Source organism: Musa acuminata, chromosome BXJ1-6 (assembly GCF_036884655.1).
Source record: "Musa acuminata AAA Group cultivar baxijiao chromosome BXJ1-6, Cavendish_Baxijiao_AAA, whole genome shotgun sequence".
NCBI classification, from domain to species: Eukaryota; Viridiplantae; Streptophyta; class Magnoliopsida; order Zingiberales; family Musaceae; genus Musa; species Musa acuminata.
This window is the reverse complement of record NC_088332.1, coordinates 40,968,696-40,995,434: the sequence shown is the minus strand read 5'-3', so window position 1 is coordinate 40,995,434 and position 26,739 is coordinate 40,968,696. Positions and strand designations below refer to the sequence as shown.

Genomic DNA, 26,739 nt, shown 5'->3' with positions numbered 1-26,739 from the left:
CGATCCGATCCGATCGAGCCGCTCGTCTGATCAAAGGTTTTGATCCGAATCAGATCATTCCTGTTAATACATCGTGATGCCATAGAAGGAGGTGCAGTTCAAATCGCGTGGGCCTTCCCTAGGCTGGAGTTACCGTCTGGGGCGAGACAGCGACGACCCCATGTGACCTGCCACGCCATGCTTTACCTCTTCTGTGGGGACCGCACGACATAGGCTCAAAGATCAGCGTTGGAGGAAACTCGTGTTCGCTGTTTCGTGATCGGCACCTAGTTCTCCAGACCTATCGTGTGTTGTTTCGTGGTTTTCTTAAGTAATAATCAAATCGTTGATAAGAATCAGACGGTCAGGATTCCTGACCGCCCTTTCGTGTCCCGCAAAATAATCCTGTGTCTTAATAAGCACCGCCGGCATTTCCAGCGTTCCTAAACCTCGGGACGGCTCCAACCCCTCGGTGCCCTAATTCCTGCAACGATGAGAAGAACCTCCCGCTTCCTCTCATGCAGGTAATCCGATGCTTCCCTCTTCCCTATTGTCTTGTTCTGACTTCTTTCCTCTGCTAAATCCCACCAAACGAAATGAAGCTCCCTTCGATCTCGTTCATCTTTGATATGGGACCTCCAGCAATATGACAAAGATCTGACGAGAAATGGTATCTGTCACATTGTGTAACCCAACTGTTCGTCAAATGGTCTCTCAAGTACACGAAAGGGTTCTGGACTAGTTATCCCCACCTTTTGGTAAGCATGACCCAGTTGATGGCCTTCTGTGTGTTAGTGAATGTAAAATGATAGTTTTAGGTTTGCACACTATGGTAGTTGGTATCGATGCGAACGAGTTATCTTAGTGTCAAGCGTTCAAAGATAAATGGGCCAGTTTCTGGGAAGGTTCGGGTTTGTTCTAAGTTTGGCTGGTCAGCATAGTAATCTTTTGTATGTGAGTAATGGTGTTAGTAGTACCTTTGTCTAAAAGAACCGAGTCTGCTATTATTTGCTTATGATCTAAAAGCTCGGTTTATCTGTTATTTCTGGCTATGCGTATGCATTCTCTAGTATATAATCAGTTACATGTATGGATTTTTTTTTCTGTGAATTGGTCGTTCTATCTATTCGAACTTCTTTGTAAACTTGGCAGCTCTATACTGGAGAGAGCCACTAATGTAAAGGATTCTTTCTGGTTGACTAGTCAACATAGTATTTCGACTTCTGGACCAGATCTTGTGAATGATGGTATGGATTTCAATCAGAAGTCTGGTTGCCTTTCCAACTTAACAGACAAATGCATTGATTTACCACCATTTTCTCCTACAGGAAGCTCCTCAGTTAGACCACCATTTTCTCCTACAGGAAGCTCCTCAGTTAGACGGAAGGCAGAATACGCTCTTTATAAGGGAAAAGCTGCCTTGTCAGTGTCACCAGTTCTTCCAACTTTCCGTGAAGTGGATGTATGTGCTGTTTGTTTGCAGAAGTTATATATTTTGTGTTTCGGTGTAGATCTTGATTTGAACTGTCAACTGACCTTTGTTTTGTACCAGTCTGGGGTTTCTAGAGTATATAAAAAAGGCTGTGTTATCTTGACATTTTGGCCTGCCGTTGGTGTAAGAAAGTATGATTGGCAAAAGAAGCAGGTAAAGAATTTCATCCTCATTACTCCTGAATTTATTTTCTTATTTGAGCCTTTTTTTTCTTTGTTGTTTTATTTGTCTAGCTATTATCAACCAAATAAGGTTTGAGTTTTAGAAGATATGTTTTGCTGAACCACATGCTTTTAGATATAGTTTGTTGATTTATGGGATCATTGCTTGCTAATAGGCCTTTGCTCTGTCACCTACTGAAGTTGGAAGCTTGATTGGCCTGGGACCTGCTGAATCTTGTGAATTTTTCCATGATCCCTCAATGAAATCAAGGTTTTCCAGATTGATCATATATTGTTGATTGCATTTTTTTGCATATTTCTTTTCTAATGTATCCACTTTTAAACTGAGTTGCAGCCTTGAAGGCCAGGTGAAGAAATCACTATCAATTTCCCCAATGAAAGATAAAACTGGAATTCTTCTAAACTTTTGTAAGCCATCTGTATATTGCTTGTCTCCTTTGCAACTGTAATTCATTTCAGAGTTGAAAATGTGTGATACTGAAATGGTTTTTTGATATTTATGACTTACTCTAGCCTTTGCCATCTCGTAATTAATTTTGAACAAAATTTTTTGTGAGATATGTTGTTTTACAATAACAAAAGATTATGGATGTTGCTCAAGTCACATATGAATTCCTAATTGACCCTACCAAAACATTGGGAGAGGGTGAGCTAGTGAAGATTTTGATTCAGATGTTTATTCTAATTTAGATTTTAACTTAGAGCAACTACTTGGGGGACGTTCATGAGATTTAATGAAGTTCTGTGCCACCCTCCTCTTTGATACAAAGCAACTTTTTCCAGATTTAGTCTGGCAATGAACAACATAGATGTAGTTAGTTAGTTATATACTTCAAAGATCGATTATCAATTATTTACTTGCCAAGATAATTAATGATGGTTGAGCATTTCAAATAATTCATTGTGGGGGCTCCAAAACCAAAATTCGAAAGTATAGTATTGTGGATCAAGATAAGAAAAATGATTATTTTAAGAATTAGGAATTAGAATTTTCAAAAACAAAGATGCAAATTTTCCTAATGCTCACTTTGCCACACCCAACTCCCCTCCAACAAAAAAAAACCAATTCAACTCCCTTTTGACTTAAAGTATCCCAAAATATTAACCCAGTAGCAAGTGGGTTGTAGGAGTTGGGTCTCATAGAGTGGATGAAAGCAGTTAACTTAGGTAGGTGTTTTATACTCTCAAGTTTGAGTTGGATGTTACCTCATATTTTTTTAGCGATCAATTGGTTGGTCCCAGCCATTTCTTGCCATATTCATTTGTTTTGGTTAGTTCCAGCTAGTTATTATCTTATTGTGACTGAGTTCAAGGTGTTAATATATTTTATACATTTTTCAACCAATTCCTTGGATTGGTTGATCACAACTTACTGAAAGAACAGACCTGATAGCATTGCCATCAAAATTATAGCTTATCCTTCTTGAGCGCATGTGTACAGAAGGACTTGACCTGTAATGAACTTTACAATTTGTATGTTGACAGATATTCGGCATTTCATTTCTATTACTTATGCACTGTAATTTCTCCCCTGTAATTCAAGCAATCTGCCAATTTCAATAAATCTATGTTGCTGGAAAAGGACCTCCAGGAAATTTTTTTATCACTGTCAGCCCGACAAGGAAATTGGTTGGTTGGTTACCAAGAACATGTTTAAAAGAAAGACTAAAGCTTGATCCCAAGAAAAGAGAGTGTGAAATTGGTTGGTTGGGTACTGTTAACATATTTACAAAGAGACTATAGCTTGATTCCAAGAAGAGAGTGTCATTCATGCTATACAATTCTAGTTGACATTTTGCACTGTTGAGTAGTATCTGTTGGACCTTTTACAAGAGCAGTTATCTGACGTTATGTTCACTAGATGATTGTTTGCATACGTGGAAAATAAGGTTGTCTTAGTTATCAAATCCTTCAGTTTTGAAAAAGCCTCTTAACTCTATAAGTTTAGTCTACTTCTGTAAGTCTAGAATGAAAATATGAAAGAAAATAGTGGTAAATTGATCGACCTACTGAGTTACACTTTGTGTGGTAAATTGTGATTGTCTGGAGCAATTATAATTGAAGAGATCAATAGAAACTTGGTCTTTTACTTAAAAGGGGCACACTGAATGTACATTTAGACTGATCTCTTTTGTAAGTTTGCCTATAGTTTCTGAAGTTCTCGATGGGAAGTAGGATTGCTTTTCCTAAATTTTGGATGTTATCTATTATGATTGCATTTGGTTCTGTTGTCTGCTTTTAGATAAGCCAGTTAGTGAAATGTATGTTTTTTTTTTTTAACTTCTTTTTGCAAAGTCCTAACACCATAATTTTTTTGAGGATTTGGACAGCTGTTGTAAATAACATCCAGAAGACAAATGAGCGGTTCTCTGTTCCAGTTACAAAGGCTGAGTTCACAGCAATTCGTACAGTGTTAAGTGTAAGATTTTTGTTATTGGTACTCCAGTTCCTTTTATTGATCGATTTTGGTCCTGGCCAGTGCACAAAGTTAAGTGCTTATGACTAGCATAGACTAATGGAACTTAAGTTTATCCAGTTATTTTATAGTTCTGCAAGATTTCTTGTTGACTGAATTTTATATTTAACACACATTACTGTTAACCAATCCCCAAGATATGGTGGGTTTTGCGTGCCTGTTTCTTTTCTCGCTTCACGAATGCATATGCATGTATGCTTAATCATTATGCACGAAGTTTGGATTAGAAATACTTTTTTTGAATTAAATAGAATTTACATAATTGCTGATTTTGATAATATATTCTTTCTCAGTTTATTTATTTATTTATTTATTTTATTGTTTGGTGGTTCCCTAAAATGGTGGACAGCAATCTTGCTTCCAGTGCCCATTGCTTTCCAAACACTTGGATAGACCTGAACTTGTATCTACATATCCATGAAGTTCTAAATAGCAAATATGAATATTTGCATTTTACAACCACTTTTTGCTCAACTACGTTTGGACACAAATTTGTGCAGTCTAATTTACTTCTGTAATGGGATGATCTTATTATGAGTACATACTTACAAGCCAGATGTTGGTATCCCAGAGCTAAATGCATGAGATGTCCATAAATGTTATACTAGATTCATTCTTGTCCGATTGAAGTTACTCAGTTTACTATCCATTTTAGTGGACATGTTGACAGGTTTGATGTTTTGCCAGGTGAAAAACAGGCGAGGCAAGGAACATTCTGATCCAGCCTCCAGTTCGGGCAGTCTGGTTCGAACTACTAAAAAAATAATGATAAATAAACATACTTTAGGACTCACTGTTGCAAGCACCCTTCGCCTGAATGTGAGCCCTTTCACCTCTTGTTCTCGCCCATTGACGTCGACTGCCGTGAGCTGTTCATGCTGATCGCCGGCGCCGTTGATAGTTACAGTTCCTCCACTTCATCTTCTTCCTTTGTACTCTTCCTCCACTGTTTCTCTTCTTCCTTTCTCTTCCTCTTCTTCCAGCACATCCTCTTCCTCCAATGCCTCCTCTTCTTCCTTCCTCTTCGTTCTTCCTTTCTTCTTTGTTCTCCTCCTACACCGCCCCTTCCTTTTGTCCTTTTGTCCTATGTGCTGGTGCACCTTGCATCGGTACTGATACTGACCAATACGTATGGTCCACCCAGGGACTGACACGGATTCAGTACATGAAACAACAATCCTTGGATGTGGACATAGTGATACAATTTAGGTGTTCGCAACATGCATCATTAATGCAAGAGTTTACTTTTGAAATTTCATGAAAGATTCATATTATGCTTACAGAGATCTGTGAGAAGACAGGAGATTATGGCAATAACATTGTGCTGATGCACATTGCTGTTTGCTATAATTCTTTTCCTGTTCAGTTTATATAGTTGATAAGTAAAAAATAAATAATTTGAAGTGGGATTTATTATTCTATTTCGACATTGGCCTGCTCTTGGTTGAAGATTAAAGTTTTCTTTGTGCTGTCCAAAAGGCAACATTATTTCTTTTACTAGATAGCTTGTCGTAAGGGAATTTATTTGGTTCTTGGCTTACACAAGTAATCTAAAATGAACAATAAAGTATTTATAGTTTGTGTTATCTAATCTTTGGTCTTGTAATGTTGGTCTATCATGTGTTGAACATGAGATGTGTGCAAATGACTTTCCTAAAAGGAATAAACAAAATAGGCTCATGTCAATACTGGGCGTAGTGAGTATCAATGTATATAGGCTGGCCAGAGAAACTGGTTATTGTTGTTTGACCAAATAAAACGTTGCGATCAGATTAGTCTCTGCAAATTTTATACCTTGATACAAGTTGGTTATGGTGTTTCTAATATGAATGATAACTGCACAAGATACTGGTTGAGATTGTTTGAAGATTGCTGCATGCCTATTAATTGTTAAAACAAATTAGGATTCTTGGTTGTATTTGACCCAATGTTGCTTTTTCGTAGTATGTATTGCCGCATATCATGGGTTGGACCCAGGCTGCAAGCCCACAACCGCCAAGCACCGCAACACATACTCCAAAAGAGCAGATTGAGGAGCGGCCAGATCCATCTCTCGAGTGGGGAAGGTAAATCAGAGCTCGGTTTTCCGGCATAGCCTTCTCTGGCAGTAAAGAAACGATGGTGCTGAACACTTGTCGGTGTAAAACTCCCACTGCTGGATGCTGAGTTTGATGTTTGAACTTGTTGGACAATGGGATGTGGTTCACGGGAATGGTGTTTTATGTTTTGGATTGGATCTCCCTAACTGCAACTTGTCTTAAACTGTGGCTGCCAACTGGACCTGCAAAAAACTTTTTGTGTGATCTGCAGAAAACTGTGTCATGCTTGAGAGGACAAACAGGCATATCTCAGATCTAAAGCTTTTTGCATCAAACTTAAATTGCTGAAGTTAACTACTGCTTCATTGCTATTGAGAATGGATGATAGGAGTAATGCTATATTTCTGGTATATATATTGATGGTTCTATTCCAATGTTGTATGGTGTAGTTAGATTTGGCAGCTTCTTCTTGTGTTGCCTCAAGAATTAATTGTGCATCGTCCAGATCACAGGACCGGAAACTTTTGTCTTTGGAGCTGCTTCTCTTGGGCCGGTCATGGAGTGGCAGCGCATACCGTCGGCAGTGGAACAAATCTTTATCCGGAAGAAGCTTGAGAAGAAGGCAAGGCTTGATTGTGGCCTTCCCAAGCTGGGAGGCTTGCGGAGGAAGCTTCGGGTGGGAGACGGTGATGAGGAAACTGTTCGATCTTAAGGTTGACGACGAAGCGCAAGATGTGTAGTACAAGATGGAATATGGAATGAACTAAAGGTTAGTTACTTTCACACATCATATATATTAATGATGGTCACAACTTAAAACCTAAGCCATAAATTACAGTGTTGTCTAACCATTATTTATAATTTATCTTTGAAGACAATTTTATTCTGTGTGGCAAAAAAGGAAATTAAGAAAACATGTCTGTAATATCACATTCAAAGAAGTCTAAATCACAGTGACTAAATGTGCAGTTCTCAGGATTGGTGAGACCCGGGGGAGGTCAGTGGAAACAAAGGCAGCAGCTCAGGTTCGGGATTCCGGGATCGAGACCTGGGCGACGGGTGCAAGTAAAACCGCCTCTCTTTGATGGCCCTCTCCTCCTCTTCTTCGTCCAACTCGTCAGCCCCGTCGACGCCCTTGTGCTCGCATATGTTGAGTCCGGCGAAGTCAGCAGAAGGCGACGCAGAGGCTCCCGTCACGGAAGGCGACAGCACGGCAGGGGTAGGGGGCTTGGACGTGGAACCCGGTTTGAGGATGGTGAGCTTCGGCCGAGAGCGCTGCCTGCGCTCGTGAAGCCGCTTGAGCCCGGAGAGCTTGGTGGGGGAGGAAGGAGGGGCGGGGGCGACGACCGGGCGGTGGGCTCCGTCGCGCTCGTTGGGGCCGGTGAGCCGCTGGACGAGCTCCTTGAAGGTGGTGGCGTCGGCTCGGACGAAGGTGGTGGAGGGAGCGGTGCACTCTTGCGCTGCCGACCCAGCTTGTGGCTTCTCCATGGAGGGACGCTTCGTTGCGTGAAGCAATCGGCTTGGGGTGGTGTCTGCATGCACAAGGAAAGATATATAAGAGGAAATCAATCACTTCTTCTCACGTGTAAGTTGGGAAGATTTTTCCTATTACACTCGATAGAAAAATGAAACGCATACATGTGATCTATACGTATTTCTCAGTGTCGCCACTTCAACTACTTGGTTTGGCTAATGATTTCTATTCCGAGTGTTAGCACGTACCAGAGGAAAGGCCACAAAGATATGAACTCCTCATACATACCTCCCCCCCTTTAGACAAAGCAAAAAAAACTACGTGCACCTCTATAATTACGTTCACCATGCATGTCATGGCATTAGAAATGCTGGATTAATCGTGCAAGATCTGTAGGAAGGTGTCTTCATCTGTCAAAACAAGGGACTCCTTTTTCCGGTTTGATTAACCATGAATAATTACGAAAAAGTGGGTTAGCTTAATTAATATACATCCATCTGGTAGCATCTTATATTTATGGAGAATGAGAGAGAGAGAGAGAGAGAGAGAGGACCAAATCTGGAGAGGTTACATGTTGGTGAGCTCGTTTCAGTTCTTGTATGTGGTGAGTAAGATGGGAACGAAAGGGAAAGGGATCGAGGAAAGAGCAAGGTTTCAAACTGATTGATACACACTGGCTCAAAAGAGATGGCTTTCCGTGTATGACTCGAACTCCACTCAACATTTACTTGCGCTAGAAGGACCTTCACGGAACCCACGACAAGTGTTGTTGTTGTTGTTGTATGTGGGATCAGAACCCCTCCATACAAAATAATGGAACGCAAATAAGACAACTCTGAGTCATTCAGATCAAAGAGTTGTCGATGCCAAATCCTATGGACACCAAGTGTGAAGACATCTCATCTGATTTCATGGACCCAAAACCCATCGTGTGATTAATTCGAATAAAATGGTGAAACTACGAAACGAAACGAACCATCCAAAACCTTTTTATGATCGAACAGCGGAATACCTTGTGCGAGCCCTCACTCCGCCACCTTCTGCTTCTGCTTCTTCTTCTTCTTCTTCAACAACTGGTCATCGTCGATGGAAACCAAGAGCTCGGCATCGAAGCAGAGGGGCATTGTGTTGGCGTCCGTGAAAGATCTAAAGGAATCTGATATTCCATCTTGGAAGGAGAGAAATGAAGCGTGGGGGGCAGTCAGTCTGTTTGCGTCGAAGTATCTAATTTAGACATATTTAGTAAAAGGGGACCGAGTCAGCAAAGACAGAAGAAGCGGGAAGGATCGATGACAGATTTCAGAGGTTGGGTTTGTTAAGAGTCAAAACAGTAATGATAGATTCGAGAGGATGGGCTCCATATATACTCGGTTTGTTAAGTCAAACCCAAGCAGATAAAGACTTCATAATTTGGGATGAAGGAAGAAGTCGTTTTAAATATCGATATAAAACCGTTTGGGACAAATCAGAAAGGATGTCGTTGTTGTAATATCATGGATAAATCCCAAGTCAAAAGTCAATATCATGTGCCAATCACATGTAAACTATGTGGTAAGGTTTCGGTATAGATCATAGTAAGGTATCGACTATATAGTATTCGGGTGTCATCCTAACAATGTCGATCATATGGTACTAAAGTATTGATCATATGATGCTAAGGTGCCGATCGCTTAATGTTTTGATATGTTCTGTGAATTAGATCTATATTAAAATTTGATGAATATATTATTATTATATTTGAACTTAAAAATTTTAGCTTAGTGGTATGTATTAGATATCCTATCACACACAAAAGAGATGAATGTCCACTAACTAAGGAACTTAATAATTGTGACATTATCTTATGCATTATATATAATTTATTAGTAAGTGGAATGACGTTGACATAAGAAAAGCAAGCAAAAACACTAAGAGGTTTCATTGTGATGTGGCAATCAATTAAAAAAAAATTATGAGTTTCTAAAATCTATCTTTTTCAAGAATTATTCTAAATTAAATTGATAGTATTAAGACACTCTCTTGATTTATGTAAATTAACAAAATTTAAAATACTATTTATTATATTATGTGGTCATACGTAAGATATATTATAGATCTAATTAAAATTTGATAATTATTATCTATCAATATAAAGAAAGTCTAATTATAATAGGATTCATTAGGAGATAATTTTAACAGAGACTTTCCTAATTATTATCCTAAATTTTTTTGCTGTAAAGACATGAAATCTTAAGAATGAATTAACTAGTTATTGAGATTACGGATCAATTCTTAATCTTTTTTGGTCCCTAATGCATCGATAAGAACAAAGGATAATGCAAGTCTAGTTTTTATTTGTATCGTTGTAACTTTTGGATCGAATGGTGATATGCCTATATATTAGATAAGGATTTATTGAATAATATTGAAAGGTATACATCGTAAATTTAATATATTATTATTTGATTTTGATTCTAAATGTCAAGATTTTTTGTATAACAAATATATAATTATAAATTTTATGCCTACTACAATTATTTCATTGAGAATATCTCTAATTAATAAATCAGTATTAAAGATTAGAAATCAAGAATCTAGAAATTAGAATATTTTGGCAAAAGTATCTGGTCGATCCTTCATTAGTTTCCTTTTAATATAAGGGAAAATAATAATAACTAAATTTAAAATGCATAGAATATATTTTACTCCAATTATTTGTTGTTTAAAATGAGTCAATTCTTATAATTTTCAACATAAACTTATTATAAATTATTTTACATGATTTTTTTGATGTATTAACGAATTAAATTTTATTTTAAGTATTTGATTTGCTTTTAGCATGTTTTACGATAAATATTTGCACTAGAAAATAATATAAAAAAAATACAGTTTAAGATTTTTGTAAGAATCTAAATGAGTTATATGTGTTACTGACAAAACATTTACTGCAGATTAATGAAGAGCACTACAATATGTGTCCCTCTATACTGTAGACTATAATATTATTTAAGCAACATATACATGTAATAATACAATTTTCATAATTAATTCTTGTAGTTATCATTTTACTGCTTAGATATATTTTTTGAATAATAATGGTAGTTTGCCCAAAACTACCATTTTGATGATTATTTTTAGTAAAATAATAAAATGAAATAGTATTAAATTATTATTCTTTGATATTTTATCATATTCTTGGTACATTAAATGCAAGAAATCTTGGCTGTTAGTTTATAAATGTTTTATCATTAGCGAAAGTTTTTTTTGGGGGTAAAATTTAGTTATATTTGTTTGGTAGCATCAATTGTTATAAATTTAAATTATTGGGTAAAATTTAGGTCCAATCATTACAATCATCAAAGAGTTGAATATTGCCCTCAAGGAGGAAAAAAAAAACCCTAAATTGGGTTACTCTATAGCGAAAGTCTAAATCAAGTGATTTTCTATTAAATTTTCAAATAAAATATTTTATAAAAAATTATAAAAAAGATCATTATTTATAATATACGAATTAATCTTGAGGAGAAGGAAGAGTTCTTCTTATGTTTTGTCCATTATTAAGATTCGTATAGAAAAGAGTAATTAAAAGTATTTAATTTTTTATTTATAATTTTTATGAAATCTTATTTTAGCTTTTTTTTTATCATTAATAATAATTATTTTAATAATTTTAAACAATTAAAAGAAAGAGTAAAAAAGCTAAGTTATCAAACAACATAGAAGGAGAAGAAATTTGAGATCATAAATGGGGTAACGAGAAAGAGCAATGGCGTCAACCCGACAGAAGTCAACGACGCCCGGTCAAATATGATCAAAACGAACCGAGTTAACGTGTGTCGACATCGATCTCGCCACAACCTCCAACTCAGAGACACACATCGATATCGATCTCGATCCCCACTTAACGTGTGCTTCACCTCCTCGTACTCAACTCACGCCCTATCGACGACGTGGGAGACGAAATAAGGCTCTAATGCAAAGTTGGATTGGTATTGTCGATCGATTGCATACGATTCCATCGCAGTTTTCAGAACACGACTTTGACCGAACGACCACCTAATCTAACGACAGCAGCACTGCATGCACACCAAAATTAGGATCACGAACTTCGACTCAAGTCACGAACGACGTGACGACCGACCCCAACCATGGTTGACCTATGGGTGATTGGTTCGGAAGTGGGGCATACGAATACATTGGGGGAGCAGCTTAGCTTACTTGCACTGGTCATGGAATAGAAGTTGCGTGCGTACTAAATCGACTTGGTTTCAAGAGTTAGAATTGTCTCTTACGATGCTTAATGATTGTTGTACACGTTTTGCTAAACCACCTTCCTGTTCAAACTTCTTCACCTGATGATTTGTTCTCGAAAGAGAAAGGATAACGAAGTTTCAACGAGTTTGTGTGTTCCACAACATAATTGATAGATGTGTGAGAGCAAGTAATTCCATATAGTTTATGAGTTGGAATTAGATGAGAATGTTCGTGTGTGCATAGTGAGTAGAAATGATTTGAATACAACTCCATCATCTTGGATTAACAGACCATAGTTCGATTCGAATTGGAATCAAACTAGCTTGATGATTTGAACCGTTTGTATAGAAATCAAAACTATCAGTTTCAAAATCAAGAACAGAAGTAACTTGGCATCTTTATATCAATCAAGCATCATAGGAACAGCACAACATTGGCGACCACACACTTGAGATCACATGCAATGTCAAACCATGCTTCATAGAACGTGAAATGATAGACAACCCTATATGTATCCTCCTGTCATATGATTCGAATGACTAGTGGTCAAAGTGAGATGGTCATTGATATTTCCATCTCTAAAGTTCTGCTTTACCTCTCGTATGCAAATCAAATTAGATCTCCTACGTGAATGTTATCGACATACGTTGGTTAGAGAATGCTGTTTCGTCCTTTTTCTTCGACAGTGTGTGATACATTACTTGAACCCGTCCATCGACGGGAACACACGCCCGCTTTCATGGAACGACTTAACTCACCACGTGTGGTGATATCGGCGTGCGAATACGCTGCTATCCCTTTGTCGTTGGCCAAGTCAGCTTCCGGTAAGCTAAATCCTGACTAAAGTCGGGACGTGAACCAGACCTCCTCTATTCATGGACGCATGCGTCCACAAGTCGCACGTTTTACTTGAGTACAAGTTTGGCGGCCATCCGACAATCTTTCTCTCGTGCGGCCCGCGAGAAGAATAAGCTCCTTGCATGTCACGTCTCGCTTAATTTTACTTGCATTTGTAGGTAGACATCTTAAGATAAGTCACCACCAGAATAATAAACCTTGGACGGGTTGGAAGATCATTTGATATTTCAATATTGCTCTTAAAATTAATATCAACTTCTAACTACGTCTCAAATTAATCCATCGGCTCTACGTCACTTGTATCATCTGCATTTGGATTTTGTCAAACATGTACTCTTTGAGAAGGAAGCGCCCATATATTTGGAATCCTTTCGTTTCATTTCTATCCGAAACAAAAATGAGATCACAATAATTATATTTGTTTTAATAAAAAAAATTATTTATGTTCACAACTGGTATAAATAGTCAACTCACATCTTTCTCGTTTCTATCAGAAACAAAAGATGAGATCGCATCAATTATGTTTGCTTCAATAAAAAAAAAAGCTTTATTTATGATGAATAACTTGTGTAAACAGCCGGCTCATATCTTTTTATACATTAAAAGGAATTATGTGCAATCATAATTACTGTTATCTTCACTGAATAAACAACTACCATTCTTCAATATTACTGTGCTTGTCACCACCACCACTTCATTCTCCGTCCTCCTCCTTCCGAGGTCGGTGGCTGTCGACGAAGCTCTTGATCTCCTCCATGAGCACTGTGGATTGCTTCAGATCAGGGAAGGAGTAGAAGGAGTGGAAGGCCTCCGGGTACTCCACCAGCCGCGCCGACTTGCCCCTCGCCCTCAGCCCCTTGTAGTACCTCCGCTGCCAGTCCTGCAGCGGATCGAAGCCCCCTACCACCACCATCGCCGCCGGCAGAGCCTCCTCCAGCTCCTCCACCGCCCGCGGCCCGAACACGTTCGACGCCTCGTGGTCCCGGTCCGCTCCCTCCGGAAGGAACGCCCGCCACAGCCAGTCCGTCCTCTCCACCGACACCAGCGGTGCACCGACCAGCCTCAGCTCAGCCTCTGTGCGCTCCTCGCCACCGAAGTATGGCTGGATCAGCACCATTCCCGCCAGTCGCAGCCTCTTCCACCCGCCGTCGGCGTCCGCTGCCCAGCGCCGGGCTACGTGGTGGACGATGTTTCCGCCGGCGGAGTCGCCCACGAGGAAGCAGCTGGATAGGTCGGCAAGATCAGCAGCGGAGGGGTCAGCGTACAAGAGACCGCCGCCGTCCAGGAAGCGAAGCACGTGAACCCCGTCCTCGTACTGCGCCGGGCACCGGTGCTCCGGCGCGAGGCGGTAGTTGACGGATACCACGACGGCGTGGACCGTGCGGCAGATCCGGCGGCACACGTCGTCGAAGAGGTAGGAGTCGGGGGACAGGAAGGCGAACCCGCCTCCGTGGAAGAAGACGATGACAGGAAGCCGTTCGCCATCAGAAACGGAAGAGGGGACGAAGAGTCGGAACCACAGATCACGGGAGAGGTCAACGGGGACGTCGGCAGTGCGGACGCCACGAAAGGGTTTGGCGGAGGCGGCGACACGGGCGTCGAGGAGCGACACAAGGCGGCGGTTGACGGTGCCGTCGGAGCGGCAAGCGGCGTCGTTGATGGCGGAAACGGCGGCGATGACGAATCGCTTGGTGCGCGAGAGGGGGGGAGCCACTGCGGCGGGCGACATTTCTGCCGTTTAGAAGAGCTCGTCTCGGGTGAAGGCCTCGGGAGCCGCGAGAGAGCGAGTTGGAGGAGACGAGAGGAATCGAGCTCGGATATATGGACTGCGAGAGAGCACGAATGAGGTGACGTCACGTGGTAGACCAATATACGAAATCCGACGCTTATTTAGTCAAAATGGTAACAGAACTGCAATAAATTCCGTCCCCAACTCTGTCACATCCTCTCTCTCTCACAAGTGGGCCCCCGTGACTTATGCGAACCCTTCCGCTCTGTCCTGGACGTTTCACACGATACCCGAGTACGAAATCGAGTAACACGCCGTGGACCAAACGTGTCATGCCAATCCGTCACGTGTGCTTGAAGTCTTGCAGTGCCGTATGGATGCAGCACAAGAGAGGAAACACGCATGACCATGTATTCCAATTCATACAAGTATACGATACTGCATGGCAAGTAGCCACCCAGTCGGTAAACTACTCGTGTATTGAGGCTTCGTGCATGCATGCATGAGGAAGTTGGACGTCAAAGTTCGGTTGGGGCCGACGATTCCGTATGACGCCATCATAAGATTCAGAACAGAACCCTCCTTGCCAGTTTGACCAAACGACCAGCAAATAAAAACGTGAGATCACTGCAATGCACACGAAAAACGCAACACCAATTTTATGTGAAGGAACAAAAAAGAAGTTGTGTGTTCAAACGTTTTCTCTTCAAAGGTTGTTCTTAGAAAGGCCAACTTCTTGACTTTGCCAAACCATCGCTCCACCATTCTCTCTCGTGTTTTGGTTCCATAAATCTGACCATAAATACGTGTGATTGAATATATCAAGTAGTTAATAAACGAATAACATGCATATAGATTATACTAAGTCAATGATAAATATTTGTTATATCTTTTAGCTCCCTAGGAAACAATTCATGGGGTTAGCTCACTTTGTTAGAAGCGGCAAACATCGTACCGTCAACCCCGACACAGGCAGGCAGAATGTTGGACGATTTAGAATAGATTCACACGAGCAGAACAAGTTTGACGAGTAGGACTCACATCAACGGACAGCCACTCCTTAATCCTCGTCGTCAAAACGAGGACTTTGTATCTTGGGAGGCTACTATGGCCTCGCTTTGATTGATTAGAACAGCATATGTCGAGCTTTCAAGAAGCTTAATTTGAACAGCATTTGAAGAGCAAAGCAAGAACAGTTGAATAGCAGATGATCCATCTACTTGATAACAGATAAAGATTTTTTTCAACTGCACGAGGAAATCTCGTAGGATAGTTAAGGAAAATCCTTCCTTCCCATATGTATAAATAAGCCATTGTACTCAACTATTCATAAGTACTTTTCATCATTACAATACAACTTATCATGGTATCAGAGTCATATTGCCTTAGAACAAGGTTTATCCTTCTTTTTTCACTGACCGCTGCTGTCAAATCTACCGCTCAAGTGCAACGCCACAAACAACTAGCCTTTTAAGCCATAGCTTAGACAGCGAAGCCATCAGATGACCTTCAAAGTCCTCGAGCTCTACCACTGTCGCACCAGCCCCAGAGCTACTGTCAAATCCACCGCTCAGGTGCAGCGTCACCAACAACTAGCCTTTTAAGCCATAGCTTAGACGACCTCCAAAGTTCTCGAGCTCTACCACTGTCGCACCAACTCCAACAAGCAACGACGCCACTCCTCTTCGCCTATCAAGAAACTCAACGTCAACTCTATCTTTCCTCCTACAATATATTGTGATAATATTAGAGCTACATATCTATGTGTCAATCCGGTTTTCCATTCACGCATGAAATATATTATAATCGATTTTTCATTTCGTGCGAGAGTAAGTTGTTAGACATCAACTATGTGTTTCTCACATCCATACGGCTGATCAACTAGCAGACTCACTCATGAAGCCTCTCGCTCGTAAACTATTTTCGTTACATCGTTACAAGATTGGCATCCTTGACAGGAGCTCAATCATGCGGGGGCCATGATAACAGATAAAAATTTCCTCAACTGCATGACGAAATCTCATAGGATAGTTGAGAAAAATCCTCAACTGTATAAATAAATCATTGTACTCAACCATTCATAAGTACTTTTCATCACTATAATACAACTTATCACCACTAACACCACAAGCAAACAAACTCACTCGAGAACGCGTGGTAGGCATTACATAGTAATTACAATATAAGGGTCTTTCGTGTGTGCATCGAATTTTGCATCGGATAAAGCCTTGGTCATCAGCATATGGAGGCTGTATTCCACCAATGGAAAAAGTTCGAATGCAAGTACCAGTGAGTCCCATGGGAGGGACTTGATCATGCAGAGGTATGATCGAAGTAGCTGGAGAGTTAGACTGCTCCAGAGCCCATATTCGCTTAAGGGAGCCCGACAAGTCAGAGGACAAGGTCGAGTAAGCGAACGTTGCTACCAAGGAAGCTAAGGAGAACAGAATCAGTGCAAACCCTATAACGTGATGGCAGAGGCCATGCATGGGAGTTGCAGTCTGTCTTCCCATCGACCAAAGGGATCTGCTTGGAGAACACCGAGGTGTTGAAGCAGGGGGTCGAAAGGGGCGAGAAAGCGACGACAAGTCTAGAGGGACTTAGCTATCCAAAATCAAGCATCAGTTAGAATGGAAGTGGACTCAGAGGAGTGCCACAGAGACATATCTACTGATCGTGAAGAAAAAGGATGCAGATGTGAGGCGACGGATAGTAGGGCCATGGGCATGGCAGCACCATGGTACCGCAGAGGTAGGACTTCCGTGAAAGTCATTGATCCCTTGCTCTCATGGAGGGAGAGCGCTTGGTCGTGAAAGGACCGAGGAGGTGGAGCATTCAGAGGCAAACTCCAAGTACCGAAATAAGGCTGAAGGGCAAAGGTCAAGGAACTTCGTAAGACCGGTGTCAACGAACTTCTCATCAAGATAGCCGAAAGTAAAGGACTTCGGGTCAGGCAAGAGTGCATGACCAAGGAACGAAGCAGGCAGTACACGGTGTTGTACCTTTGTTACTCAGTAGAGTAGGCGGCAGGGTTGATGGAGAAGATGGTACAATCCCAGAGGCGACCAAACCTATGAGAGAATTACTCCAAATCGGGATGAAAACTTCCTGCATTCCAGAAGTTCGATGGTATTGAGAATGTGAATCACAGTAACTTACTCAACACAAGGAGTGTAAACACTAAATGCTTCAGAAGTGTGAGCAAAGAGTAGGCGAGCTTCCGGCGAACACACAAGGGTGCCGCAACTCGCTTGTCATTTTCCTCTTGGTGCCCTCCTTGGAAGACAACGATGGCGGCGGCGGCAGCAGTCCTGTTCTAGCGTAGCTTCTCAGTCTCAGAACGTCATTAGTTTGGAGAGGTTTGATGATGAAATCCTCGGCTCCAATAGCTCGGCACCTAATTTGAACACACACGCATGATCATTTAGTTTTGGAGAAGAAACATATCGTCTCTCCCGGCAATAGAATGGGCACATCTCATTCAGCAATGCACAAATCATTGGTTTCTTTGACCAGGAAAAAGAAAGAAATAGAAGCAAGGCATGAAATATCGGATGGATGCCCAGACAAGACTAATGTTTGGTTTGTTGACAGCTTAAATGATGATGGTGCATTCAGCAGATTTCGTCTTTGCAGTGAACGGCATCCAAAGAAGTGTGGAAGGAAGATACAAACCTGTTGATTCTCTGTGGCTCGTTTTCTGATGACATTACGATCATAGGAATGGGTTTTTGGCAGCTCTGTTCCTGAAGTGTAAGATGTAGACATGATTAGCAGGAAGATGAGGCAGAATGCAGATTGTTCTGCACAGCTTTCATACCATGACAGCCTTTAGGAGGTCATAACCAGTCATCTCCGGCATGCAGTAGTCTGTGAGGATTGTGTCTACCTTCTGGTCCTACAATTATTGTCATTGTTTCAGTAACACAAAATTAAAAACCTTTTTTTTATCTTTATCGACGACTGATACAAACAGTCGACTCACATCTTTCTGAATCCTTTCATCTCGTTTATATCAAAAACAAAAAAAGAGATGGTACCAATTAAGTTTGTTCCAATAAATAAAATTTTATTTTTGTATAAAAAACCAGCTAATATTTTTTGTACATATTAAAAAGCATTGTGGGATATGGCACATACAATAACCAAATACTGTGCAATCACAATTACTGTTATCTACACTCAATAAACAACTACCACTCTTCAATATTACAGTGCTTGTCACCACCACCACTTCGTTCTCTGTCCTCCTCCTTCCGAGGTCGGTGGCTGTCGACGAAGCTCTTGATCTCCTCCATGAGCACTGTGGATTGCTTCAGATCAGGGAAGGAGTAGAAGGAGTGGAAGGCCTCCGGGTACTCCACCAGCCGCGCCGACTTGCCCCTCGCCCTCAGCCCCTTGCAGTACCTCCGCTGCCAGTCCTGCAGCGGGTCGAAGCCCCCTACCACCACCATCGCCGCCGGCAGAGCCTCCTCCAGCTCCCCCACCGCCCTCGGCCCGAACACGTTCGACGCCTCGTGGTCCCGGTCCGCTCCCTCCGGAAGGAACGCCCGCCACAGCCAGTCCGTCCTCTCCACCGACACCAGCGGTGCACCGACCAGCCTCAGCTCAGCCTCTGTGCGCTCCTCGCCACCGAAGTAGGGCTGGATCAGCACCATTCCCGCCAGTCGCAGCCTCTTCCACCCGCCGTCGGCGTCCGCTGCCCAGCGCCGGGCTACGTGGTGGACGATGTTTCCGCCGGCGGAATCGCCCACGAGGAAGCAGCTGGATAGGTCGGCAAGATCTGCAGCGGACGGGTCAGCGTACAAGAGGCCGCCGTCCTCCAGGAAGCGGAGCACGTGAACCCCGTCCTCGTACTGCGCCGGGCACCGGTGCTCCGGCGCGAGGCGGTAGTTGACGGATACCACGACAGCGTGGACCGTGCGGCAGATCCGGCGGCACACGTCGTCGAAGAGGTAGGAGTCGGGGGACAGGAAGGCGAACCCGCCTCCGTGGAAGAAGACGATGACGGGAAGCCGTTCGCCGTCAGAAACGGAAGAGGGGACGAAGAGTCGGAACCACAGATCACGGGAGAGGTCAACGGGGACGTCGGCAGTGCGGACGCCACGAAAGGGTTTGGCGGAGGCGGCGACCCGGGCGTCGAGAAGCGACACGAGCCGGCGGTTGACGGTGCCGTCGGAGCGGCAAGCGGCGTCGTTGATGGCGGAAACGGCGGCGATGACGAACCGCTTGGTGCGCGAGAGGGGGGGAGCCACTGCGGCGGGCGACATTTCTGCTGTTTAGCCGAGCTCGTCTCGGGTGAAGAGCTCGGGAGCCGCGAGAGAGCGAGTTGGATGAGACGAGAGGAATCGAGCACCGATATATGGACTGCGAGCGAGAGACAGACAGGGAGAGAACGAATGAGGTGACGTCACGACGTCACGTGTTACACGAACGTACGAAATCCGACGCTTATATAGTCAAAATGATAACAGAAGTATAATACATTCCGTCCCCAACACTGTGATATCCTCTCTCTCTCTCACACACACGTGGGGACCCCGTGAGTAATGTGAACCCGTCCGCTCCGTCTTCGATGTCATATATACGTTACCCATGTGGGAAATCGAGTAACACGTGGTGGACCAACCGTGTCATGCCAATCCGTCACTTGTACGTGAAGTCTTTGTAGTGCCATACGTATACAGCACAAGATGTGGAAACGTGCATGACCATGTATTCCAATTCATAGAAACATACGATACTGCACGACAAGTAGCCACCCAAGTCGGTAAACTACTCGTGTACTGCTGCTTCGTTCGTGCATGCATGCGGAGGTGACGTCAAAGTCGACTGCAAAGGTCGGTTTTGGTCGTCGATTCCGTATGACTCCATCACAGCATTCAGAACGGAACCTTCCTCGCCAGTTTGACCAAACGATCAGCAAATGAAACCGTGAGATCACTGCAATGCACACGAAAAACGCAAAACCAATTTTGATGTGAAGGGACAAAAAAGTTGTCTGTTCAAACGTTTTCTTTTCAATGGTTGTTCTTAGAAAGGCCAACTTCTTGACTTTTCCAAACCATCGCTCCACCATTCTCGTGTTTTGGTTTCATAAGTCTGACCATAAATACGCGTGATTAAATGTATCAAGTGGCATATAAATTCTACTAAGTAAATGATAAATATTTGTTATATCTTTTAGCTCCCTAGGAAACAATGCATGGGGTTATCTCACTTTGTTAGAAGCGGCAAACATCATACCGTCAACCCCTACACAGGCAGGCAGAATGTTGGGCGATTTAGAATAGATTCACACGAGCAGAACAAGTTTGACGAGTAGGACTCACATCAACGGACAGCCACTCCTTAATCCTCATCGTCAAAACGAGGACTTTTGTATCTTGGGAGGCTGCTATGGCCTCGGTTTGATTGATTAGAACAGCATATGTCGAGCTTTCAAGAAGCTTAATTTGAACAGCATTTGAAGAGCAAAGCAAGAACAGTTGTGATAGGGGTAATAATGGTGACATGATGTGTCACGACGTTAGCCTCACCTAGGCGCCACTCTGCTCGAGGAGGAGGGCAATAATGCTGACTCGACATGTGCTGACGTCATCCGCACTCATACAACGACTTCATCGTTGTCTGGCCCCGCGCGCTTGACCGAGGCAGAGGAGGACGACGACCGAAGCTCGCCCATACCCTGCGGCAGTTCGGTTCTCCACGCAACACCAATGGCAATGTCAGACGCCATCAGAGGTACGATCCTGCCTCCCGCAAGCAGGCACATTAGGTAACACTAAACTGCCCTATAAATACCCCCGAGTTCTAAACGAAAGGGGGGACACTTCTCCACTAAAAAACTCCCTTCCACATCATCTGACTTGATCGTCGGAGGGGTCGGGCCGAGCTTCCGACCCGACCTGTGTGCAGGTACCAGGGCGGGGTTCCATCTTCCCGGCGCTGCGGAAAAGCTTCACTCCCGGCGCGACGACCCGATCGGACCATCGCAACCGGACACCCCAACTGACCCGAGGAATGCCGCGCAAGATCCCCGCGCATTCGGACCCGAACCAAGCCGTGTCGGCCCTGAGGCCACGGCATAAAGTTGTTTCCCGTAACATTTTGGCGCTAGAAGGAGGGCCCTGAATGTCGAGTGATCAGCAGATCCACTCTGGCTAACCCGCAGCCATGGGGTCGCGTCCGGTCAGCACCCCGGAAGATCATCCCCTGCGTGATGAACTCCGAGACGAACGCCCCGCCACAACGTCGGAGCGCTACTGGCGGCTGTTCAATGACCCGGGTTTGTCACCACCCGACGCCCCCGTCGGCCCGCCGCCTGTTTCGCCCGAAGCCTTCCACAATCTCGCTCACCAAGTCCGAGCACTGGCGGGCGTGGTGCAGACTATCATCCTGCTCGTCTCCCAACCGACGCCCCCACATGTGACCCAGCCTCTGCAACAGCGGGAGTCCCCTACCCGGACTCATGCACCACTTCCCGAGCTCCCCACTTCGCCTCAGGACGGATCAGCCCAACTTGGGAATCGAGGGGCAGGACATCCGGTGACTCGCCTGGAACCCGAGGCGCTATCTGTGGCCCCAACGAGCGCCCTGCGAGCCCAGTTGCGCCTTGTTTGTCGACGTCTCGACGAAGTACAGTAGGAGGTTCGCAGGTCAAAGGGAGAGCTCGGAGCGAACAAACACCAAGGGTCCCCGTTCGCGCCCGAAATACAAGATGAAGTGATTCCACCACACTTCCGGCTCCCTTCGCTGGACGCCTATGACGGTGCCACTGACCCCGCGGACCACGTAGCCGCATTTCGCGCCCAAATGGCGCTATATGGGACTTCTGATGCCTTGATGTGCAGGGCGTTTCCAACAGCTTTGAGAGGGCCGACCCGCACATGGTACAGCGGCCTGAAGACCGGAACCATCACTTCCTTCGATCAGCTCGCTAGAGACTTTGAGCTCAACTTCTTGGCCTACGCCCGATCGAAGCCGTCCGTGGCATTACTCCTCGGACTCAACCAAAGGGAGGACGAGCCCCTCTCCCATTTTGTGAACCGTTTTACGACGCAGATCCGAGGGCTCTCAGACGCTCACCCCTCTCTATTGATGCAGGCATTCATGATAGGCCTATGACCTTCTAGATTCCTCCGGTCCCTCGCGGAGCGACCTCCCACTACGGTGCCAGAGATGCTCCAACGGGCTAACCGATACATAGCAGCCGAGGCCTGGGCGGCCGAGACGGGAAGGGACTTCCGACCGCGGGCTCCATAAGAGAGGCTAAGCGACCGCGGTGGCTAACCGATGTAGTCCCTGGAAAAGAAGTCTAAGCCCTGCCTCAGCCTCTTCCGAGCGAAGGTTCAGCATCTACCTGGCTACCTCTCGGCTCACGGTTAGCCCCGGCTTAAACCCTTCTGAATCTACTCCTCGGCCGCATACTGCCGAGCTCTCCTCAGAGCGGCTTGCCCGCCTGAGCGGTGTCTCTCGGCCATAGCCGGCATGCGCCGAGCCCCTCGGCCATTTACTGTTGAGCTACCCTCAGAGCGGCCTACCTGCCTGAGCCGTGTCCCTCGGCCGCAACCTCCCTGCGCCGAGCTCCTCGGCCGCAGCCCGTCGGCACCGAGCTTCTCGGCCATACACTGCCCGAGTCCACCTTGTCCCTCGGTCGCAGCCTCCCTAAGTCGAGCTCCTTGGCCTCACCTGCCTGCGCCGAGCTCATCGGCCATACACTGCCCGAGTCCACCTCAGTGCGGCCTGCCCACCTGAGTTATGTCTCTCGACCCGAGTGCGTGATAAATTAGCTCCCAATTGGGAAGGCCCTTACCGGGTGACCGAAGTTGTCAGGGTCGGTACATATCGACTCGCGACGATGATGGGCCGCCCTTTGCCAAGGACTTGGAACACACAAAATCTCAAAAAGTTCTTTCCGTGAACGGGGACTTGGCAAAAGTCAGAATTGTATTGCGACATCAGAAGACACAAGCAAACAAGTTAGGAAAAAGAAAAAGACTGCATTCATTCAGGAAGCACATTACATCAGTAATCAAACACCCGAACGATAAGACGAAAAAGAAAAAGTACAGATACGTCGACATTTATTCCTCAGGAGCGTCGGGGCTGTCATCAAAAGGAACCTTGTCCGGCATGTCGATGCTCATGTCCTCAGGAAAGGAGTCGAAGGGGTCCTCCGCGACCTCCAGGTCAGGGTGGCGCCCCTTAAAACGGGCAAGGGCAATCCGGTACCCGTATTCATACGAGACCCGCCCGGTCCGAACAAGGCCAAGTTGAATGCCCGAGGAACTTTTGTAGTCCTCGATCAATTTCTTGTCCTTTTCCGGCCTTTGGCGGATCTCGGTATCAAGGGCCTCGGAAGCCCCCCGTGCCTCGGCGCGCGCCTCTTTTAGACGACGGATCAACTCCAGTGAATCCGCCCTCGTCGAGCGAGCTTCGGCCACAGACGCCTTCAGATGCGTCTGAAGTTCCATACTTCGTGCTTCAGACGCCTGAAGCTTGGATCGAAGGCGCGTTGCCTCCGCATTCAAATCCGTGGCACGCTGCTCAGCCGCCGCGACCGCCTCAGGCCCCCCCCCCCCGGCACAGACCTCGTCCACCTGTTTCTGGAGCTCGGCGTTATGGCCACTCAGGGTGGCGATGACTCGCCCCGCGTCGCGAACGCGGTCCATCAGCGCCGCGGCGTAATGGTTACCCTGCAGAGAAACGAGTCAAAAAACTATCTGGGCACGCGCAAACAAAGGGGCGGAATAACACTTACCCATAGCACCGACTTAGCAGATTTGCCGATGAGGACCTCGGAGGGCAGTGTATACAAATCCCGAGCTATGTCGGGATGAAGCCCCTCGCGGACAAACTCGGCGGCAGAAGCCCCCTCGGCCCACACTCGGCTGCCTCGGGTGAGGCCCTGCCAGCGGGCCACCAGCGGGTCGGAGGCCTCACCCCGCGGGAGACTGCCCACCACCCGCATCTGGTAAGGCTCGTCCTCCCCCCCGGTCGGCAGACGACAAAGGTCACGGAAGGAGGGCCCTAGAGGAGCCTCCCCCGCCACCTCCCTGCTGGTGCCAGCTTCGCCTCTCCCGGGGCTCCCCCCGGCATGGCCCGCCGGCACAATAACGACCCCCGCCGGTTGAACCGCGGCCCCTCCAGAGACTTCGCTTGAGGAAACCCTCGCCTTTTTTCGAGGACGACCGGCCTCGACGTCCACCGGAGCCTCCCTCGAACTAGTCCTCGCCACGGCCAGCGAACGGTGCGATGCGGCCGACGAGGTCTTCCCCCCGCGCAGGGCTCGGAGAACCACCATCTTTGCATAGAAGCACCGACATTGGTCAGGTGACTAGATAATCCACAAAAGAAACCCCAAAACTACCCCTTAGGGCATACCTCGAGGCACCGGGCTAAGACCCGCCTCGACCAACAACTCCTCGGACATACTCCGGATGGCTCTTGAGGTTGGAAGGATTTCTTTAAGCCTCCGGAGCTCTCGGCGCTCCACGTCGTCTAAGGCCGGGGTAGCATTGTCTATCGCGCACGCCGCCCACCGGACCCCGAAACCCCAGTCCTCTGAGCGGCTGACAAAAAAGAAGCGCTCCTTCCACCCCTTATTATTGGAAGGGGCCCCGCTAACTCGAAAGCCCGCTCGGGCGGACAGATAGTAGCCCCCCGACCCCTTGGAAAGACGAAAGCAAGAAAGGAAGAGGGACCGGGTCGGGGTGATATTAGCATAGTGGCACTCCCCTAGGAACGCCATGATATAGCGCCAAGAGTTGGGCGCCATCTGAGACGGTGAGATGCGCCACCATGAAATGCAAGAGGTTATGAGGGGGTGCAGGGGGAGGCGCAGCCCGGCCTCAAAAGCATCGATGGTGAGGGCGAAACCCCTTGGAATTGGGTCGTACGCCCGTTGGCCGGGCTCAGGAGCAAGGAGAACAAACTCCTCCGGGATGCCGTAGAGACCCCGGAGGCGACTGAGCAACGACTCGCTCACAGTTGAGTCGAGGTCGTGTGGCCACATTAGGGCCTCGAGGGCCCGAGCCGCTTTTTCGTCGGGTGACGAATTGGGATTCGACACAACCACCATTTTTCCGACTTTAGACGAAGAAGAGGACGAAGAGGAGGAGGAAGAAGACACCATCCTTACTGACCTTTAGTGAGAAGAGAAGAATGATCGACGCTAACGAAACAGTGGAGTCCGAAGCGGCAGAGTAGGAATGGATGGGGAGACCCTCAGGGGGGCTAGCCCTGCGTTACTTATAAACAAGGATCCCGCCAAAACGGTGACCCTTCCTCTCCGGAAGTGCGCTGCGAAGACGCAAACGTCACTTCGCCATAAATACAGCCTGACGTGGCAGCCAAATACAGCGCGGTGCGAAGCACGAAGGCGCTAATCATATCAGCCTCGAAAGCCGGCGACTCCCAAAAGAGACGGCCCCTTGAGCTTCCCCAGGAAAAAAACAACCTGGCCGCCCGCGCCTGCGCGCGGTTGAGCGATCGATCGCTGACCAAAGTAAAGTTGTTCCTCGGCTGCATGTTGCCCGAGACCACTTCCTCGGCAACATGCTGTCCGAGGCCACCTCCTCGGCTGCATGTTGCCCGAGGCCACCTCCTCGGCTGCATGCTGCCCGAGGCCACCTCCTCGGTTGTATGTTGCCCGAGGCCACTTCCTCGGCCGCATGACCCTCGCGACCACGCCTACCCGGTCTGCCCGCCCGCGTCGTGCTACTCGGCCGCATGACCATTGCGACCACGCCTACGCGGTCTGCCCGCCCGCGTCGTGCTACTCGACCGCATAACCATCGCGACCACGCCTGCGCGGTCTGCCCGCCCGCGTCGTGCTACTCGGCCGCATGACCATCGCGACCACGCCTGCGCAGTCTGCCCACCTGCGTCGTGATCCTCGGCCGCATAATGCCCAAGACCACACCTGCGCGGCCAGCCCGCTTGCGTCGTGCTCCTTGGCCCCGTGTTCCCGAGACACACCTGCGCGGCCAGCCCGCCTGCGTCGTGCTCCTTGGCTCCATGTTCCCGAGACACCTGCGCGGCCAGCCCGCCTGCGTCGTGCTCCTTGGCTCCATGTTCCCGAGACACACATGCGCGGCCAGCCCGCCTGCGTCGTGCTCCTTGGCTCCATGTTCCCGAGACACACCTGCGCGGCCAGCCCACCTGCGTCGTGCTCCTCAGCTCCATGCTCCCCGAGACCGTCGCCTCGGCCGCATGTTGCCCAAGATCACCACCTCAGCGTGGCCTGCCTGCCTGAGCCGAGCTCCTCAGCCAT

At 46.3% G+C, this 26,739-nt stretch overlaps 5 protein-coding genes across 6 annotated transcripts; 2 read left to right on the top strand and 3 right to left on the bottom strand.

Annotated features, from left to right (window-relative positions):
* Positions 1–348: 348 nt before the first annotated feature.
* LOC103989372 (single-stranded DNA-binding protein WHY2, mitochondrial) lies at positions 349–6,580 on the top strand. The gene is made up of 8 exons (XM_009408197.3): positions 349–503; positions 1,132–1,226; positions 1,308–1,441; positions 1,532–1,624; positions 1,809–1,903; positions 1,988–2,061; positions 3,984–4,072; positions 6,074–6,580. Exons 1-8 carry the CDS (start codon positions 472–474, stop codon positions 6,197–6,199), a joined length of 738 nt encoding a protein of 245 aa, XP_009406472.2. The 5' UTR covers positions 349–471; the 3' UTR covers positions 6,200–6,580.
* A 493-nt stretch (positions 6,581–7,073) lies between these two features.
* Positions 7,074–8,814, bottom strand: LOC135581163 (VQ motif-containing protein 31-like). 2 transcript variants are annotated; one of them, XM_065188846.1, is made up of 2 exons: positions 8,655–8,814; positions 7,074–7,700 (listed from the first exon to the last, which is right to left on the bottom strand). In XM_065188846.1, exon 2 carries the CDS (start codon positions 7,654–7,656, stop codon positions 7,141–7,143), a length of 516 nt encoding a protein of 171 aa, XP_065044918.1. In that variant the 5' UTR covers positions 7,657–7,700; positions 8,655–8,814; the 3' UTR covers positions 7,074–7,140. The 2 variants fall into 2 exon arrangements, with proteins under 2 accessions (XP_065044918.1, XP_065044919.1); XM_065188847.1 differs by lacking the exon at positions 8,655–8,814 and adding an exon at positions 7,807–7,946.
* A 4,452-nt stretch (positions 8,815–13,266) lies between these two features.
* On the bottom strand, positions 13,267–14,517 carry LOC135677841 (probable carboxylesterase 18). The gene has a single exon (XM_065190249.1). The coding sequence runs from the start codon at positions 14,460–14,462 to the stop codon at positions 13,428–13,430; it is 1,035 nt and encodes a 344-aa protein (XP_065046321.1). The 5' UTR covers positions 14,463–14,517; the 3' UTR covers positions 13,267–13,427.
* A 4,006-nt stretch (positions 14,518–18,523) lies between these two features.
* Positions 18,524–19,831, bottom strand: LOC135677840 (probable carboxylesterase 18). Its single transcript, XM_065190248.1, has one exon. The coding sequence runs from the start codon at positions 19,730–19,732 to the stop codon at positions 18,656–18,658; it is 1,077 nt and encodes a 358-aa protein (XP_065046320.1). The 5' UTR covers positions 19,733–19,831; the 3' UTR covers positions 18,524–18,655.
* A 2,446-nt stretch (positions 19,832–22,277) lies between these two features.
* On the top strand, positions 22,278–22,589 carry LOC135677543 (uncharacterized). Its single transcript, XM_065189905.1, has one exon. The coding sequence runs from the start codon at positions 22,278–22,280 to the stop codon at positions 22,587–22,589; it is 312 nt and encodes a 103-aa protein (XP_065045977.1).
* Positions 22,590–26,739: the final 4,150 nt, after the last annotated feature.

Bases quoted from the DNA above. Each gene is read 5' to 3' on its own strand.
- LOC135677543 (XM_065189905.1), top strand. From the start codon at position 22,278: ATGGCGCTATATGGGACTTCTGATGCCTTGATGTGCAGGGCGTTTCCA.
- LOC135581163 (XM_065188846.1), bottom strand. From the start codon at position 7,656: ATGGAGAAGCCACAAGCTGGGTCGGCAGCGCAAGAGTGCACCGCTCCC.
- LOC103989372 (XM_009408197.3), top strand. From the start codon at position 472: ATGAGAAGAACCTCCCGCTTCCTCTCATGCAG. The intron at 504-1,131 runs GTAATCCGATGC...TAAACTTGGCAG, and splicing joins TCCCGCTTCCTCTCATGCAG to CTCTATACTGGAGAGAGCCA. The intron at 1,227-1,307 runs GTATGGATTTCA...TTTCTCCTACAG, and splicing joins ACCAGATCTTGTGAATGATG to GAAGCTCCTCAGTTAGACCA.
- LOC135677840 (XM_065190248.1), bottom strand. From the start codon at position 19,732: ATGTCGCCCGCCGCAGTGGCTCCCCCCCTCTCGCGCACCAAGCGGTTC.
- LOC135677841 (XM_065190249.1), bottom strand. From the start codon at position 14,462: ATGTCGCCCGCCGCAGTGGCTCCCCCCCTCTCGCGCACCAAGCGATTC.